This window comes from Etheostoma spectabile, chromosome 2 (genome assembly GCF_008692095.1).
Source record: "Etheostoma spectabile isolate EspeVRDwgs_2016 chromosome 2, UIUC_Espe_1.0, whole genome shotgun sequence".
NCBI lineage: Eukaryota > Metazoa > Chordata > Actinopteri > Perciformes > Percidae > Etheostoma > Etheostoma spectabile.
In genome coordinates this window covers 4,669,934-4,682,977 of record NC_045734.1, presented here as the reverse complement: position 1 = coordinate 4,682,977, position 13,044 = coordinate 4,669,934, and the positions used below count along the sequence as shown (strand labels likewise).

General features: G+C 40.0%; 1 protein-coding gene across 1 annotated transcript; it reads right to left on the bottom strand.

Annotated features, from left to right (window-relative positions):
• Nucleotides 1-2,249: 2,249 nt before the first annotated feature.
• krt97 (keratin 97) lies at nucleotides 2,250-8,876 on the bottom strand. The gene is made up of 8 exons (XM_032527543.1): nucleotides 8,412-8,876; nucleotides 7,614-7,696; nucleotides 7,154-7,310; nucleotides 5,806-5,970; nucleotides 5,141-5,266; nucleotides 4,256-4,476; nucleotides 2,952-3,010; nucleotides 2,250-2,850 (listed from the first exon to the last, which is right to left on the bottom strand). The coding sequence occupies exons 1-8, from the start codon at nucleotides 8,784-8,786 to the stop codon at nucleotides 2,750-2,752; spliced, it is 1,287 nt and encodes a 428-aa protein (XP_032383434.1). The 5' UTR covers nucleotides 8,787-8,876; the 3' UTR covers nucleotides 2,250-2,749.
• Between the last annotated feature and the right edge of the window lie 4,168 nt (nucleotides 8,877-13,044).

The following is a 13,044-nucleotide window of genomic DNA, read 5'->3' as shown; positions in this document are numbered from 1 at the left end:
TGGAACTGTAGTTTTTGACTATTGGAACTGTAATTTGTGACTATTGGAACTGTATTTTTTTATTTTTGGAACTGTAGTTTTTGACTATTGGTACTGTAATTTTACTATTGGTACTGTAGTTTGTGAGTATTGGAACTTATCAGTAAGATATAATAATATTTTTATTAAGTTCCATTCTGATCAGGATGTACTGCTAACTAAAGACATCCCCACAGAAAGAGGTCTCCATGTCCAAGACTTTAATCAAGTGAACATACCGACATCTAGTGGACAGATGAAAACACTGCATGTTCAGGGAGAGACTGTGGGCTCCTGTCTCAGGTCTGGGAATCGTTCAAAAACTTTCCATACCGGTACCGAAAACAATAGCAGTACTTTAATACCGATTCCTAAACAATACTTTATCAATACCAATGTAATAATACAACAAAAAATTAAAACATTGCCCATTACGGCACAAGTTTCTTTATTTATTCTTCAGCTCTTACTACATGAGCCCTATCTCTGTGGTAACGTAGAGGTTTTCCTGCGTGTCTCTATGACATGTAACAGCCAATAACTAAGCTTAACCCTGGGGTCATTATTTATGGTGTGGACCCTCCCATTGACATGGAACAAAGTTGCAACACCCCATAGCCTCTAGAGACTGTAACACACGCGGCACGTTGGCATATAATTATTTAGTTGTATTTAATCTTGTTTTTTAACAAAAAACCTCACAAGATATAAAATATAAATATGGGGAATTTAAATTACAAACAGTCCTGAAGGTGGAACTGCAAAACCATTGAGTTGTGTGTGTATTATTCATCATCAATTTATTATTGATTTTCTTTAATTTATGAATTTAAACACTAATATTATTAAAGGTGCTCTAAGCGATGTCACACGTGTTTTAGGCGAGAACATTTGTTGTCACATAAAGGAAACATCTCACGATCTGCTAGCTGCCTGTCCCCAGAACACACTGTAAAAAACATCTCCTCACTATCTGCTGGCCGGCCTGTCCCAGAACCCACTGTAAAAAACATCTCCTCACTATCTGCTAGCTGCCTGTCCCCAGAACACACTGTAAAAAACATTCCTCACATCTGCTAGCTGCCTGTCCCCGAACACACTGTAAAAAAATCATCCTCACTATCTGCTAGCGCCTGTCCCCAGAACACACTGTAAAAAACATCTCCTCACTATCTGCTAGCTGCCTGTCCCCAGAACACACTGTAAAAAACATCTCCTCACTATCTGCTAGCAGCCTGTCCCCAGAACACACTGTAAAAAACATCTCCTCACTATTTGCTAGCTGCCTGTCCCAGAACACACTGTAAAAAACATTCCTCACTATCTGCTGGCTGCCTGTCCCCAGAACACACTGTAAAAAACATCTCCACTATCTGCTAGCTGCTGTCCCCAGAACACACTGTAAAAAACATCTCCTCACTATCTGCTAGCTGCCTGTCCCTGAACACATGTAAAAAACATCTCCTCACTACTGCTAGCTGCCTGTCCCCAGAACACACTGTAAAAAACATCTCCTCCATCTGCTAGCGCCTGTCCCCAAAACACACTGTAAAAAACATCTCCTCACTGTTGCTAGCTGCTGTCCCCAGAACACACTGTAAAAAACATCTCAACGATTGCTAGCTGCCTGTCCCCAGAAACACTGTAAAAAACATCCCTCACTGTCTGCTAGCTGCCTGTCCCAGACACACTGTAAAAAACATCTTCAACGATCTGCTAGCTGCCTGTCCCCAGAACACACTGTAAAAAAACACAGTCTCTGTGGACAGCCCAGGGTCTACAAACGTCAACAGGAAGTAACATCATCTAACGTTGCGTAGAGCACCTTTAAATATATATGTTTACGATGGGGGGGTTTCAAATGTCAATTGAGATCATGATATATGGGCTACTCATTTAATTGTAAATATTAATTTGAGGGAAATGAGCAATTGCAGGAAACTGACGGATTCATTGAAGAATGCTGAAGAAAGTGTACCACAGAAAGATCTATTCTATAACTAACTCTCTCATTGTGGGCTTTTAGACATGTTTGCACAGAACATAAGGGTAAGCACATGTAAAAAAGGAATATACTCTCCGGCTGTAAAAATAACAGGAAAAGAATGTGTCACTGGAAGACAGATGTTTATTCTCGTCAGAAAAAAACTCAAAGATGCAAATCCCTTTTCACACACAAGGCTTATGGTAAGTGTGGTCTAAATTTACTTCACATCACAAACACGTGGTAATCATCTTGACAATGGTCTAATTTCTTTGTGGTCATTGTACTTGGATAACATTTAATTTGACACTATTTCAGATTACATGAAATGCACAAATATGTTTTATTGCTTTTCACACTGACCCTTTCCCCTTAAATAAAAACATCCAAATTAGATAGGGGATTATATCTTTCTTCATCAGTCAATAACTCTCAATTTTGCAAAAGTGCAATCCCTTTTTGGCCCTCACAGTGCCACCTAATGTGTACATGTGGTATTGCAGGAGGCATGTTAGACAACACCTGTTTTGGTGTGATATAACGTCTATGTAAAAAAGATGTAATTCACAATTATCCTTAAAAATTTCCAAGATTTTAATGGTTCTGCATATTTTAAATATTTTCTGACAATGAACCCAAATATCAACTACAAATAAATTAGATGGATTTTAGACCTGGATGAAATAATCCGTCATTGTCTCGAAGCTTATTTATCATTTCGCCCAGATGTGTTGGGATCCAGTCTGTCTAGCTCTTGATGATCTCTGTGTCCTCTCCTATAGTGCGGGATACCACTTCTCCATCAACGATCTCCTCGATCACCACCTTCCTCCGCTGGGTGACGACGGCTGCAGACACAAATCCAAACAAACTTTAATATTTAGTATATTTCATTTTTTACAACCAAAGAGCTAAAAAAAACAAACATTTGCAGGGATTGTCAACTTACGTTTCACTTCTTTGACTTCTTTGACCACAGTCTTTTGACTCACACTGACAGAAGATTTACTAGAAGAGAGACAGAAGTCACAGTTAAAGGAAGAGAAAATGCACTTGGTAAAAAGAACAGTTTGACATTTTGGGAAATAGGCTCAAAGATTTAGATGAGAAGATTGCAACACTGTACCTAGTTTGTTTATAATGTGTTAAGTTTCCCCAGATTTCCCCTGCCTACCTTATTCAAGTCCAGCTAAACTCTAAGAAATAACAGTGTATTATCCGTTGTATGTCTTTGTATTTTAACAGAAATTGTCCATAGAACTGGATTCAGTTGTTTTTCTGTTTATTTACATTTCGTATTGCATTATGAGACATTTATCTCATAATGTCAACATAGTTATTATTGTAGTCAACGTAGCTTCTTGCAACACCATTATCGTAAATTAATCAATTAATTAAATTAATTAAAGTACATTTCAGAAGTTTACGAACCGAGCGGCTTTGTGTGGAAATGTCCTGTATTTTAACTGTGGCTACACACTAAATTTCTGTTTTTCATTACAGGACAAAGCCCAGGTGATGAGCTGCCACAACCTTTTCTGTTAATTTACGGATCTATTTCTTAGAGTTTACACATATACTTTACTGTACTGAATCACATCATATAATGTTAATATGTAATATTGTCTTACCACATCCTATGATACATTTCTGTTTTGTTATGTTAATACAGACACTAAGTACCATCACTTAATCCCAGTGTATGTAATTGTGGGGTTGGCTGTTTGCATATATTCTAGACTCGCTGCTGTTTATTTATCTATCTATCACACCTGTCACTTTTTACCTCATAACTTTGTCTATAATAGCTCTTAAATAGTTCACTTCTTTTTTTTTGCTTCTTTTGAAATCTTATACTGGTTGTATATGCCTCCAATTTCTTATTTTGTATTTTATTTTGACTTCTGTGTTTATCTATACTCATTTCTGTCTTATATCTTTATTTCCCCTCTGGGGATCAGTAAAGGGATTATCTTATTTTATCTTAAATCACATGTCCCATATTACTCTTTAGTTGTTCTTTATAACAAGAAAAACATGCTATTGTGCCTAATCCAGGATGGTTTCATTATTCTGATGTAACAGTAAGCGTCATAATCTTTGTTTATGTTTGTCTTGTGTTGGACCCCAGGAAGAATAGTCCTCAATGCGGTGAATGGGGATCCTTAATTAACAACAACACACAAGAAAAACAACACGTCGAGTTGGATATTTTTTTTGTGACAAACATCTCGTGAAAAGAATCCCTCTTACTTTGAGTCCTCTCCATCCAGCAGTCTCCTGTACTCGGCGATCTCCATCTCCAGCCGGGTCTTGATATTGAGCAGCACCTGGTATTCGTTGCGCTGCCTCTCGATGTCCTGCCTCATCTGTCTGAGCTCCTCCTCCAGGGAGTGGACCATGGTCTGGAGCTGGCTCAGCTTCAGGCTGTAGCGGGAGTTTGTCTCCACCAGCTGGCCCTCCAAGGCAGATTTCTGCACAGGAGGAGAAAAAGCAAAGCGGCAAACACCAATATGAGAATTTACTGAGCACTAATTGCTTGTTTTATGATGCCCTCTTTCCAAGTGGCCTCAGGTGTGAAAACAAACCTGAGTGAGGAAGCCGTCCCTGACAATGACTGACCGGTTTATTGGCTTATTGACTGTTTAAATGTGTGTTTAGTCAAACATGTTGCACACATCCCAGATGAAAGACTTGATGTTAATTGATGAAACATGTAAGAACGATTTATCGTGTGTTGTGGTGAAAAAGCAGGCCTGCACGATATGAGGAAAATAAGCGACAAACAGATGTTAAAGTGTACTTTTGTCTTTCAGCATTCTGCTAAAATCCAACAAAATTCCTTGTTGAATTTGAAAAACAAATTAAAGGAAATCATTTTCAACATTATGTTATTGAACAAATTGAACATTAAAGGCACAGTTGCATTTCAAAGTGCAGTTTTCTACTTTTGTATTCTTTCAACCAACTTAAATAATTGTGTTAAAATAAGTAAGCTGTTAAGCCGCATCCTTTTTGCGGTGTGTTTATTGCGCTGACGATAGAGGAAACGATATATTGTGCAGCCCTATGTAAAAGTACTGTGTGAAAATGTGTATCACCATACGGACTTGTGCGTGCATGTGGGATCTGAATTACCAGGCTGTGCTGGGACTGCAGCTCAATCTGCAGGGCCTGCAGGGTCCTCTTGAGATCGTTGATCTCACTTTTGGAGGTCTGGAGGGTCTCTGTGGTGGTCGCCACCTGACTGTTCAGTTCGTCAAACTGGAACACATGACATTGGACATCAATATTGTTAAAACGCTATTCAGGAAATTTGGCAATCACCTGAGGTTTAGGACACATCTTCACTTCAATGCAGACATGGGATGAGATGAGTAGAGCTGTAACAATCCCAAATCTTGCTGTACAATTAACAATTGCAATTAACTGTATAATTGTCTCTTTCAGTCAAATTTAAAAAGCTTCCCAAATTTCTTGTTTTTTTTGTGAATTCCAGGATACCTTTTTGGGGCATTTGTGAGCCAGATAATGTAGTAACACAAGTACACAACGCCTCTTTATTATCATAAAATAAAAATCTAACTGCCTCCCCATAGGGTCAAGTGCCAACAACTAGCATAGCTTTAGCTCAACAGTCCGAACAACAATTACTGTAGTAATTACAGTGCATCAACATAGTTGCGGTTATACAAAGAAACCGTGATTACGTCATAAAAATAATTGACACTTAGACAATTATGTAATAAATGTTACAGGCCTAGAGATAATATGAACATAATGTAGGGTCTCATTCCCCTCACCTTGCCCTTGTACCAGACTTCCATTTCGCGGCGGTTCTTCTCAGTGATGCCCTCGTACTGAGCTCTTATCTGTTCCAGGGTACTGGTCAGGGTCTCCTGAGGGCTGGAGTCCATCTCCACGTTCACAGAGCTGGCGTTAACATGGCAACGCATAGCTGCCATCTCCTACAGGCGGCAAAAACAGAGTCAAAGGTCAGGTTCGGTAAAAATCTAAAAGCCCACATGAAGCTTGTGGTAGATAACGTTAGCATCAGCATCAGCATCAGGGCTTTGAATTGACACCTGCCAACCCGCCAAATGTGGGTAAAACATTTTAAAGTTACTTGCCAACTGGGGATGAATGAAGTGAATAACCCTGTACCTGTTTTGATCAGCTGGCTGCAGAAACGATGAGCCAGATTAGTCTGTTTTCCGCCAAGAAATTTGGGCGGCTTTGTTCGTCTTTAACTCTGTAATCTTTTTCTGGCAACACTGCTTGTTGTACTAATCCTACATTGAACAGTGTGTGGTGACGTGTTGCACTACCGCCTGCGGTATAGATTAAATGAAGAACCGGTAGTAAAGTTATTAACATTCGTTGACATTTGTAAAAAAATTGGCCAGAGGAAGATCTGATTTAGCCATGTTGGCTGGTGATCAAAACTTAAAAGTTAAATTAGAGCCCTGGTCAGCAAACTTTAAATGGATATGACATTACTAAATCTCACTGACTTTTTTGTGCATAAATATACATATTAGAATTGACCATTTTGTTGTTGCCCCCTTGTGGCAAACGTAGCTGCTGTTCAGCAAAACTTAAGGTTCACTTTAATGCATTATTTTTCAAAATGAACCCTTTGTTTAAGTGTAATTCTGTATTTTTCCCACTGATGATCATTTAGGAGAGCTTTGTCAGCATCTATAAATCATTCTAACATCTGTGGTGTCTTGTTGCTGGATTGTGGTGGCACCTGGATCGAGGTGACACCCAACTGCTATTACTATTATTAGTCATAGTTGTATTGTCTTTTCATGTCCTTCCATTATTCCCACTGCTATAACTATTATGAGTAATATTTCTGTATTTATTGTGGCTATAGGTATCTCTCGCTCTCTCTCTCTCTGTCCCAACAAGTGTTGCATTACCTGTTGTTTGCACACGCTTAGGACAACATTGGGAGGCATTTAGCAAACAATTGCCTAACTGTCACATGACAATTGTTTACCTCCTGCTCTCTGGAACCGCACCTCTAAGACTTTCCAAAAGGAAAGGTCCTTCTGTTCATGTAAAGAAACTTTCTATACACTGAAAAGATGTGGTGTCTAACACACGATGGTGTGATGCTATTCCTAACAGTGGAACTCTCACCTCTTCATGGTTCTTCTTCAGGTAGACCAGCTCCTCCTTCAGGCCCTCCACCTGCATCTCCATGTCAGACCGGGCCATGGTCAGGTCATCCAGAACCTTGCGCAGTCCGGCAATGTCCGCCTCCACCGACATGCGTAGGGCCATTTCATTCTCAAACCTGTCAAGAAAAAGCCACGGAGGTTCATGTCGCTGAACACACTGAATTTGTGTTAAAAAGAAACGTGACGCTCCACTAAAACCAGTTACACAAGTTGTATCGTTCTATTGACAGTGACATCTCTGTGATAATATGTCTACATAGCTTTGAACTGCTGAACAAACGTGGTCTCATGTTAAAAGGCTGCAGGTTATCGCATCTGTCAAAGTAGTCTAGATGGTCTAGTGTTTTTCCATTATAAACGCTAGGATTAGGTTTTTCCCACACAGCACTGATAGTTTTTGACGTAACCTTTCTACTCACTTGATTCTGAAATCCTCCGCTGCCAGTCTGGCATTGTCAATCTGCAGCATCAGCCTGGCATTGTCCTGTGTGGCAGCATTGATCTAAAAGAAGAAGAGAAGCATTGTCAGTGGTTTCCTATCTACATACAAAGGTATGTGTGTGTGTGTGTGTGTGTGTGTGTGTGTGTGTGTGTGTGTGTGTGTGTTGTGTGTGTGTGTGTGCCCCACTATCTAGAATGTGGGCTGGGAGGGTTTTGTTGATCTGCAAAATAGTTTTCTTTACACCTGACAGTTATCTCATTTGCTCATCAAGTGTAAGATGTCACTCTTGGAAGTGTATGGAAGTGGTAAGAAAAAAAGAGGAGAAAAGGGAGCTTTTGTTTTAAGCGCTCCAACGAACTTGTTCTTTCTGACATCGATGGACAGGCACATAGCATATGTTGTTCCTGATATGTTATGATGACTGAGAACGATACTGCTGACTCGACTTAAACAGTGAGTCAGCATACAGTCAGTTATTGAGGACTCATTATGGTGGGACAATAGGTAATGAGAAATGCAAGATTGTATGTAGGCAAATGGGTTGTATTCTAATCTGTATACAATTTTATTATAAAACACATACGGAAATGATTCATTTTTTTTTTTTTTTTTTTTTATTATAACCCAAATTATTTTGTGAATATTTAAGACTAGTTTACCCAGGGGAACAAAAAAAATACCATATTAAGTACAACAATGGCTAGAGGTAAGTTTGGAAATGGGGAAAAAATATCCAGTGTCTTATCATCATTGTACAGTAGTAGGAAAAGCTCACCTTTTTGCGCAGCTCGTTGATGATTGCCTCATACTTGCTGTAGTCCCTGACGGTCGGGGTCTGCTTGTCGTACCACTCGCGGATTTGACGCTCCAGCTGCGTATTGGCGGACTCCAGAGAGCGCACTTTTTCCAAGTAGGCGGCCAGGCGGTCATTGAGGTTCTGCATGGTAACTTTCTCATTGCCTGAAACGGAGACACTACCACCGGCGCCACTGAAGGCATCTGCCAAGTTAAAGGAAGAGCCGAGGCCGTTGGAGGCGTAGGACATCCGGACGCTTTGACGACCTGCGCCGCCGTGGACGCTCTGTGCCCGTCTGGAGCCTGTCACAGAGGACACGGACATGCTGGGATAACCGGAGAGATACATGCTCATGGTGACGAACTGTTCTGACTCACGTGCAGCGTTCACTGAAACTTGTCAAAGCCCAAGAGTGGTGCGGAGGAGATGGTGCTGAGGCAGCCTGGAAGATGGATTTTATAGCCACGTGGGAGCGGCCCGACAGGTAGGAGGAAAGATGCTGCTCGTGGGATGGAGGTGTGACCACACTGGGCGTGGGGGGGTTGCCATTCAGGTTTACTGCCGTAACGGCTGGCAGTACACAGGCGTGGCATGCATGCTTTCTACTTGTCATCTTTAATTAAGCCTGTCTGATACGTTTCATCTCAGGCAGACAGAGGCAGACTCTGACACATGGAAATGACATGCCAGAAAATAACTGATCTGAGAGAAGGAAACAAACGTTTGAGAGAAAAAGTTATCACACTGAGAGCAAAAAAAGCATTTTATGAGAGAAAACACATTTTAGAGAAAAAGTTTTCATAATTATAGCAAAGAAATCTCTCTCAAAATACTTTTTTAAACTCTGAAAAAGAAATTCTCTCAAAAAAGTTTCTCTCAAAGCGTAAAGTCTCTCAAAATACTTTTTTATACTCTCAAATATAGTTTTTGCTATCAGTGGGATAAATATTCTCTCAAAAGATAATTTCTCTCGAAACGTAAAATTTTCCAAAATACTTTTTTTAAACTCTCAAATATATACATTTTTTTGCTATCAGGGAAAAAAAATTCAAAAACAAAAACAAATTTGCTTTCAAAACGTTTTTCTTCTCGCTCTCAAAACCTAAGTCTTTGCTCTCGATTCAAATGCATAGCTCTTCTGCACGTCACGTGCTAAGGGTCTTCGTATGGGTGCTTTCAGCTAAATGCTAACATCTGCATGCTACTGCTCACAATGACAATGCTAACATGCTAATGTTTAGCAAGTGTAATGTATAATTCTTAGTGTGTTAGCATGCTAACATTTTCCAATTAGAAAAGTAATAGTAAATAAAAAAAATAAAAAAAAGATATTATTATCAAGACATTTGAAAACGTTTTGCACTTTTGTTTGGCTTTTTAAATTAAAACTAATTTGATCACAAAAACACCCACACTCAAACAACAATGGATGGAACAATGAATACAATATGGCCTAAATAGGACGTAAAGTAATTACACACATTGTAATCAAAACAATACACATTTGATTGTGTACTTACTATTACCCAAAATATGTCGCAGACTAGAAATCGCTAGTATCTGCTAGCCTAGCTGGCCTTGCTAATGTCAATGTTAGGTGGCCGCTAGCTAGCGCTAGCTAGAGGGGTTTGTTGTGACTTTGCCTGGAACTCTACCAAGTCATGAGTTGTGACTTGAAGTCGTGACTCAAGGGCTAAAAATGGTCTGTAACGCAGCATGAGCTATTGACATATAGCTAGTCAACGGACGGGAAGGCGGGGAGAGCGAGAGGGGATGACACACTTGGGGCGCACTCTCTACCATGTCAGCTGGAGATCCCCCCACATTTTTTACCTGATGACAGCGCTAGACCAAAAGTCAAAGGATCGTCAAAGTCAGCAGGCTTCATCCTCTTTGGACCGTGTATGTTTTTACAAAATGCATTGGCAATAACAAAGGTTATGTGTTACGTTGTCCTTCTCCCACCGCGACACAGGATCGTGGAGCTGAGCATCGCGATATCGGTTTTATTTTCCACATCGTCACAGCCCTATTAGATTGAATAACAACAACAAAAAACATAACACAAATCACACCCTTGAATAATTTCTTATAATATTTCTTAAAATGATATTACACATAACCCCTTTAGCCGTTTCTCTATCAGTTTCCACTTAAAACACTCCAACTACACAAAATGATTCCTCCTTACAACAGTTTCAATGTACTCAAACCCTATTAAACCACTGTGTTACCACACACACGCAAGTTTTCAGGCCTGATGGTAGCTCGTGTGCGAAGCAAACACACTGAAATCCAGCTTACAGTCAGCTGTTAGTCCAAGACACACAGCTCAAACACGACAACGAAAACCAGTAACGGCTGTGTCGAAGTCCTCTTCAGCAGAGTAACGAAGCTGAAGAGGTGGTTTAGAATAAACGTGCTATTGTTTTAGCCTGGCTAAAGTTGGAGCTAACGGCGGAGAGTCCTTGTGTCTCGTCTCGTGAGCTGATTGTCTCGTCACCCCCCCCCCCCCCCCCCCCCCCCCCCCCCCCCCGTAAACAAGTGGCTGACCGTTTAAACAGTGGACAATTCAACAAATGTTAGCCTGCTTGACCCCTTTGAATCAAATAGCATTTTTTTTTTTTACCATTGCTTGACTACAAAAGGAATGCAAAAGAAAAGGATAAAAAAAGACACACACACACATCCCTAGTGCCGAGGGGATGAGTGCTGGATCAGAGGGATGTCATAGAAAAAAAATAGATCCGACAGATAGACTTCTAGGAAACACATGAGCATATGCTGCCAAGGTGATTAAAAAAACTGTCAAGATGGAGCCTTTTGAGATAACTTCTATAATTAGTATCAGGTGTTGGAGCACTCACTCAGAGAGCACATAATAGACGGTGCCCCACCCTGCCTGAAGGATATTTAAGCCAGGCGCTGCATGAAAAAAAGCTAGGAGAATCATTAAAGATCAAAATTACCCAGATAAGGATACGCTTAGGGTGAGATTCTAACCTCAGGCCACTAGGATCCTCAGATTTAAGTCTCAATTAGATTGACGGCAAACGTTTGATCAGACACTTGCCCTCTTTATGTCCTCTCCTGCATGTACATTTTCATAAACTCCAAAAGTGGTGAAGAGTTCGGTAAATTATGACATTAAAGCTTTTGTGTGTAACTTTTTGATAATAATGAACGTCCCTCACATTCAAGCCATTGCCAAATGAGTTGCTACAAAGCTAATTAAGATTATCTTCTCAAAACACTCTCTGGATTTGTCAGTATGACTATGTTCAGAAGATTCTCACGTCCGGTAACTACGCGCTATAGCTTTAAATGGTAATGGGTCTGCTATTTATTCCTGTTTTGCTCTACCTTCAATCGCACTCATTCTGGGATATGTCTTGCAGAGCAGCTAACATGGCCCTTTCTCACAGTGCCCTAGTGTGCAATGGGTTCTTAAGATGGCCTTTACGTTTAGCGAATCCATGTTTTCATAAGGCCGCAAAACGTTTTTGTGTTGACGGAAATGTGATTGACGCTCTACAAACAGACTTCAAACATCCTTTTTCAAATGTCAGCACAGTGCTGCTGATATTTGAGAATGTCTCGTCATTTCAAATATTTGTTTTCTTCTATGTACAGAATTTTCGACTTCTGCCATAATTACATAGTTAATCCCCTGATACTTTTATTTGTCTTTACATCTTAAAATGCACTTGCCAGCAGAACTGTGGAGGAGGATTTTACTAAACATGAATAGTTTCCGTGCTTCCTCCACAATCCCCTTTTACAGAAAGACAGAGGTCTGCGGTTGTCCTGATAAGAATCATTCATGTCATGTTGAGGTTTGTGGATATCCGGGCAGGCCAGTCTGTCAGCATGTTTTAATTAACCCACAACGGGTGTATCGTAGAAGCTAGTCACTGAAATCATGACAATGTAGTGTCTGATCCCCCCCAGTGGCAGATGCACAAGGCTGGGATGTTGTATTGGGTGTTGTTTAGATATTTACAAATTTGACATTACACTCATGTTTATGAATCCTTCCCTTTCTGTCTGCTACCAAGTTTGTAATGTCTACTGAGGGGGGAAAATGGATTTGCCTTACTGGTAAAACTTGACCTTGGTAGCAACAGCCCTGGACTTTATATTTGTATTTTTTATAGCAGCTACAGTTGTGCTCATAAGTTTACATGCCCATGCTTAAGTTGACTAAAAAGAGGAATAAAAAAATCATGTTTTGGAAAATGCCTTAATTAAAAAATGACGGCTATTAGTCTGACTGAAATAAAACCATGCCTATCTCTATGTAAGGTGAAGGGTATGTGATGATGTGGGGGGGGGGGGCTATTTTAATTCCAAAGGCCAAGGGAACTTTATCAGGATGCATAGTATCCTGGATCCATGAAATAACTGGCCTTTGATAATAAAAATCTACCTGCCTCTATGGGAAATTTAACATAGGGGTGTGTATACAGAATGCCCCCTGTATTTTAAGGAAGATCAGTTATTCATTTACAACACATTATTCATTCACAAAGAAAATTGATGTCCGTAAAGGTTGGATTTTACTTAATTTTTTAATTAAGGCATTAAGATAAATTTCCAAAACATGATTTTT

Bases quoted from the DNA above. Each gene is read 5' to 3' on its own strand.
- krt97 (XM_032527543.1), bottom strand. From the start codon at position 8,786: ATGAGCATGTATCTCTCCGGTTATCCCAGCATGTCCGTGTCCTCTGTG. The intron at 7,311-7,613 runs GTGAGTAGAAAG...TTTTCTTGACAG, and splicing joins GCGGAGGATTTCAGAATCAA to GTTTGAGAATGAAATGGCCC. The intron at 2,851-2,951 runs GTAAGTTGACAA...TTGTGTCTGCAG, and splicing joins AGAAGTCAAAGAAGTGAAAC to CCGTCGTCACCCAGCGGAGG.